Source organism: Pseudozyma flocculosa (genome assembly GCF_000417875.1).
Source record: "Pseudozyma flocculosa PF-1 unplaced genomic scaffold scaffold00019, whole genome shotgun sequence".
NCBI classification, from domain to species: Eukaryota; Fungi; Basidiomycota; class Ustilaginomycetes; order Ustilaginales; family Ustilaginaceae; genus Pseudozyma; species Pseudozyma flocculosa.
The window spans coordinates 7,952-12,995 of NW_006920887.1; the positions used below are offsets into that span (position 1 = coordinate 7,952).

At 68.8% G+C, this 5,044-nt stretch overlaps 1 protein-coding gene across 1 annotated transcript in view; it reads left to right on the forward strand.

Moving 5' to 3' along the window:
* Positions 1–516: 516 nt before the first annotated feature.
* The window catches only part of PFL1_05284 (uncharacterized protein), a gene marked incomplete at both ends in the record, with an annotated part of 4,950 nt that continues 422 nt past the window's right edge, over positions 517–5,044 (forward strand). Inside the window, 9 exons of the mRNA XM_007882817.1 lie at positions 517–624; positions 749–986; positions 1,146–2,433; positions 2,547–2,830; positions 2,975–3,081; positions 3,265–3,428; positions 3,516–4,050; positions 4,201–4,306; positions 4,491–5,013. Coding sequence (XP_007881008.1) covers positions 517–624; positions 749–986; positions 1,146–2,433; positions 2,547–2,830; positions 2,975–3,081; positions 3,265–3,428; positions 3,516–4,050; positions 4,201–4,306; positions 4,491–5,013 — 3,353 coding nt within the window. The remainder of the gene's footprint in view (positions 625–748; positions 987–1,145; positions 2,434–2,546; positions 2,831–2,974; positions 3,082–3,264; positions 3,429–3,515; positions 4,051–4,200; positions 4,307–4,490; positions 5,014–5,044) is intronic.

A 5,044-nucleotide genomic window follows, 5' to 3' on the forward strand; every position in this document is an offset into this window, starting at 1 on the left:
GCCAAGCGAGGCGGGGATGGGGCCAGTCGAGGCGAGGCCATGTTGGCCGGCGGCGCCGGTCAGTCGTTGGGGGCGGCTGGCGCTCAAGCACTCTGCCTGCGCCGCCGCTCGGGCCTGGCCAGCCAGCCTCCGCCTCCGCCTTCGCTCCTAACTGCCTGGCTTGGCTGGCTGGCTGGCTGGCTGGCATTTGAGCTCGACCCTCGACGCCATCCCTCCCTCCCTCCTTGCCATCTCTCTCTTCCAACCCATCATCCTGCTCGCCCCTTTGCCTTCCTCATTGCTGTCATCTGCCCTGCTTCGAGGTCGCAACGACCCCTGCCTGCTCCTTCTTCGATATCGAGAACCATCCGCCACGCCATCGTCGGCATCGCAACCGCCCCATCCGCAGCAACGCAAGACGGACAAGAGCAGCGCACCGCAGCCAGCTGCCTCTCTCCGCTTTCAAGCTTGCCTCGCCTCGCCTCGGGACCCACAGCTCCGGCCTTGATCGCCACCGCACCGCACGGCGGCAGGACCATGTCGCATCCAGCGGCCTCCGTCTACGTCTGCGCCCGCAGGCGCGGCGTCCACGATCTCCTCTTTCTCGTCGTCGATTCCGAATCGGCCCTGGTCCTCTCGGCCGAGGTGAGTGCCGTCACACGCGCTGGTCGTGGCCGCGTGCCTCGACTTCTGCCATCTACGTGGAGCTGACGCCGGCGTCGCGCCGCCCATCGCGCACCCCCTTCTGCTTGGCTTGCCCCATCCCTAGGGCATCGAGTCCGCCGCCCAGGCCGACGCGCCCTCGCAAGAGGCCAACGCCATCGACCTCTTCGATGCCGACCTGCTGCGCCTCTCCCCGAGCCACGACGCAGAGGACCAGCTGGCGCAGGCGGGCATCTGCCTGCGCGGCAGCCTCCATCGGATCGGAGCCACCAGCCTGCCCTCGCAGCAGTGCGCAGACGCGCTGCGCATGATCATCACGTCTCTCCCAAGCCACGAACGCGCAGGTGCGTCCTTTGCCTCCTCTCCACCCTCGTCCTCGTCCTCGCCGTCTCTTACCGGGTCGGTCGACGATGGCCCCCCGGGGAACCCTCTGCTGACCGTCCTTCAATGATACCGACCCCCTCGTCCCGTCGCTTTGCGATGCCTTTTTCGGCTCACCGCAGACTCGAGGCAGATCCACAACGCCTGGCTTCTCCCGGTCGTCGACCTTGGTCCCGCCTGGGGCGCCGGCGCGGATGCGTGGCTCTTCTGCGAACAGGTCTATCACGACTCGTTGTCCCGGCTCGGCAAGGCGCCAGCCCCGACAGCCCACGCATTGCCCGAGGGCGAAGGGTACGAAGCGGCCTACGCCCTGGATGCGGTGCACGCGGACCCCTTTGCCGACGACTCCAAGAGCAGCTCTGGCCCCTCGGCAGCCGCTGCGCCGTCGTCGTCGGCGGCGGGCTTCCCTCCGGAGAAGCGATCGAACCCGGACTATGGGGCCTCGCAGGCCGACCCGCCAACCTACGCCAGCTCCACGCGCAGCGCCGGCTTGGCGTCCAAGGGCAAGCAGCCCGAGCAGAGCCACCACGCCCAGCTTCGCGGCCCGCCGCAAGGGACGGCCTACCCGCCGGAAAAATCTGCCGCCCGGTCCTCGTCAGGCGGTCCGGCGGCAGAGCTACGTTCCCTGCCGGCCGCCCACGCCGAGGCCTCGCGCAGCCTCGACTCTCCCGGCGCCATGAGCCCAGAGGCGACGAGGCTCGAGCTCGGCTCGCACGGCAAGCTCGACCTGACTCTGCCCAACGAGCCCCTCTCTGCGGATCCGTTCGACGACGCGCACGCCGGGCCCTCGTCGTCGTGGTCGTCGTCGGCCCGGGCCCACTTTGAAGAGTCTCCGCCGGCCTACGCCAGCCATGCGATCCGCACCGACCTGCTGCAGGACGAGAAGCCGCTGCCGGCCATCCCGCAGCTCTCTGCGCTCTCGCTGGGCGCCGTCGACGATGCGGTGCCGCGGCTGAGCATCGTCATCCACATTGTCGGATCGCGGGGCGACGTCGCGCCCTTCCTCCCCATCGCCGAGAAGCTGGCCTGCCGCGGCCACCGCGTCCGCATCGCCACGCACGCCAAGTTCAAGCCGCTCGTCCTGCGCCGCGCCGCCGCCCGCAGCATCGAGGAAGGCCAGGGCGGCAGCATCGAGTTTTTCAACCTGGGCGCGGACCCCGAAAAGCTGATGGCCTTCATGGTCAAGAACGGCGGCCTGATCCCGTCGGTCTCGTCGGTCGCCGCGGGCGACATCCAGGCCAACCGGCACGAGCTGGCCGAGCTCATCGACGGCGCCTTTGCCAGCTGCCGCGAGCCCAACGAGGACACCGGGCTGCCGTTCGTGGCCGACGCCATCATCGCCAACCCGCCCAGCTTTGCCTCGCTCCACTGCGCCGAGATCTTCAACGTGCCGCTCAACATCATGTTTACGTGAGTGTCGCTGCCGGCGCGGCGGTGGTCGGGCGCGCAGCATGTTGAACCCCTTTCCCTGCCTGCCCCCCCTTTTCCCTCCCGCTTCCCTGCTCCCTTGCGCCGCCCGCCAGCATGCCGTGGTCAAAGACGTCTGCGTTTGCGCACCCCTTCACCACGGTCGGCAGCGTCAAGGGCGACGCCCAGCTGAGGCGCAACCGGCTCAGCTACGACGCCGTCGCCCGGCTCACCTGGCTGGGCTACGCGGACCTCATTGGAAAGAAGCGCAAGCAGCTGCAGCAGCCCGAGAGCAGCTTTGTTAAGATCTCCAAGACGATCAACAGCGACGCCGTGCCGCACACGTATTGCTTCAGCCCCAGCCTGCTGCCCAAGCCCAAGGACTGGGGCGACTGGATCGGTGAGCCGCGACCGCCCGGACGGGCCAGCAGGCCGGTTCATGTGGACCGACGCTGACGGTGCTCCCTCCCCCTCCCCTCCCTCGCCCTCTCCCGGCCACCCGGCTTCCTCGTATCCCTTGCGTCCCGCGCGCACGCACGCGCAGACGTCGTCGGCTTCAGCTTTGAAAACTCATCGACCAGTAACTCCGACTACGAGCCGTCGGATGACCTCGAGCGCTTCCTGCGCGAGGGCCCCGCCCCGATCTATGTGGTGAGCATCCGCATGGGCCCTTTTCCTTTGCCGCAATTCCGCCCCTGGGGCTGTGCGCGCGCGCGTTACATGCGAGCGAACGATGGCAGCTCACGCTCTCGACACGTCCGACCGCCCCGTGCCCCCCCCCCCCCCCGTCCTTCCCCGCCCTCCTCCTTCTTCGGCGTCGTTGCGGCAATGCAGGGTTTCGGCTCGATTGTCGGGTTCGACATGAAACACCTCTATTCGATCATCCTGCAGGCGGCGGCTCGCGGCGGCCACCGGGTGATTGTGTGCCAGGGCTGGACGGACCTGCAGCTGCCGAGCAGCCACGATGTCATGGTGATCAAGGAGTGCCCGCACGACTGGTGAGTCTGCCGTCGCCGTCCGCTCCGGGTGCCTTTGCTGCGGCTGACCCGATGTGTCCTCGTCCGCCTCGGCGTGCCGCAATGCAGGCTGTTTCCGCGCTGCTCGGCCGTCATCCACCACGGCGGTGCCGGGACGACGTCGATGGGCCTGCGGTACGGCCTGCCCACCCTGATCCTGTCGTTTTTCGGCGACCAGTCGTTCTGGGGCCAGGTCGTGTACAACGCCGGCGCCGGGCCCATCTCGATCCCGGCCAAGGACGCCTCGCTCAGCTTCCTCGAGGAGGCCCTCGCCACGCTTGCCCAGGACCCGACGCGCCAGGCCGCGGGCCGGCTGCGCGATGCCATCGCCCAGGAGGACGGGTCGGAAGCGGCGGTGCAGAGCTTCCTGCGGCACCTGCCCGCCGACATCCAGCCCAGCGACCTGGGCAGCCGCCTCCGGGCTCAGTACATCCACGCTCCGACGGGCCTCAAGCTGTCCGGCCTCGAGGCGGCCACCCTGACGGCCCATGGGCGCGTCTCGCAGGCCGATCTGCAAGAGGTTGCGGTCAAGAGGTTCGACCTGGTCGACGAGATCCAGGGCAGCTTCAACTTTGTCGGCAAGGCGGCCGAGAGCATCTACGCGGTGAGTGCGGGGCCGGGGCCTCTGGGCGCGCCCGGTCGCAATGGCGGTGAGATCCTGTGCCGGGGAGCGGCGGAGGCTGACCCGGTCGTATCGCATGGCGTCGCACGCAACCCCTTTTCCACCCTCATCTCTCGACCGCGGTCCTCGCAGGGCTTTGCCGGAAGCATCCGGCATCCGATCGAGGGCTACAAGCAGGGCCACCTGGTCCGCGGCGTCGGCAAGGGCCTCGGCGGACTCGTGGCCGAACCGTCGAAAGGTGGGTTGCCGTGTCTAGTGGGCTGCGGGGCGATCCCACCCCCTGCGGTCCCTTCCTCGACTTGCGATGCGATCGGTTCCTTGCCGCTGACACACCGCTTCCTGTCTGTCGCCTGCTCGGCCGCTGCCCGCCTGCCCGCCTCCCTCCTCTCTCCTCCCTCCTCCCTGTCGCCCGGCGCGAGCAGGGGCGATCCACGTGCTCAACGACCTGTCGACGTGCCTGGCACGGACGCAGCGCCTGTACGACCCGACGTTTAAGCCGCCGGGCAAGATCACGGGCATCAAGTCTGGCGCAAAGGAAGGCTTCAAGTCGTGGGGGCTCAACTCGTGGGGCGCCATCACCGACATGGTGACCAAGCCCGTCGAGCTGGGCATGAAGGAAGGGGCGCTGGGTGCGGCAAAGGGGCTGGCGATTGGCATCGTCAATGTGCCCGTCAAGCTGACGGCGGGCAGCCTGGACCTGCTGGTGCTGCCGACGAGGGGCGCCGTCAAGAGCATCCAGAAGCAGCGCACCAAGAAGAAGCACGCCAAGAGCCTCGACGAGCTGGCCGAGGTGCGCAGCGACGCCGGATCGTCGACGAGCAACTTTTACGCCGACGGCCATCGGTCCACGGTGGCCTCGCCGTCGCCGCGCGAGTCGCAGGCGGACCTGCACCGCTCCGCGCCCCACTACGACGACGCTAAAAGGGGCGGCGGCGGCGGGGCGCCGTACGATGCCAAGCTGCCGGCTTACGAGCAG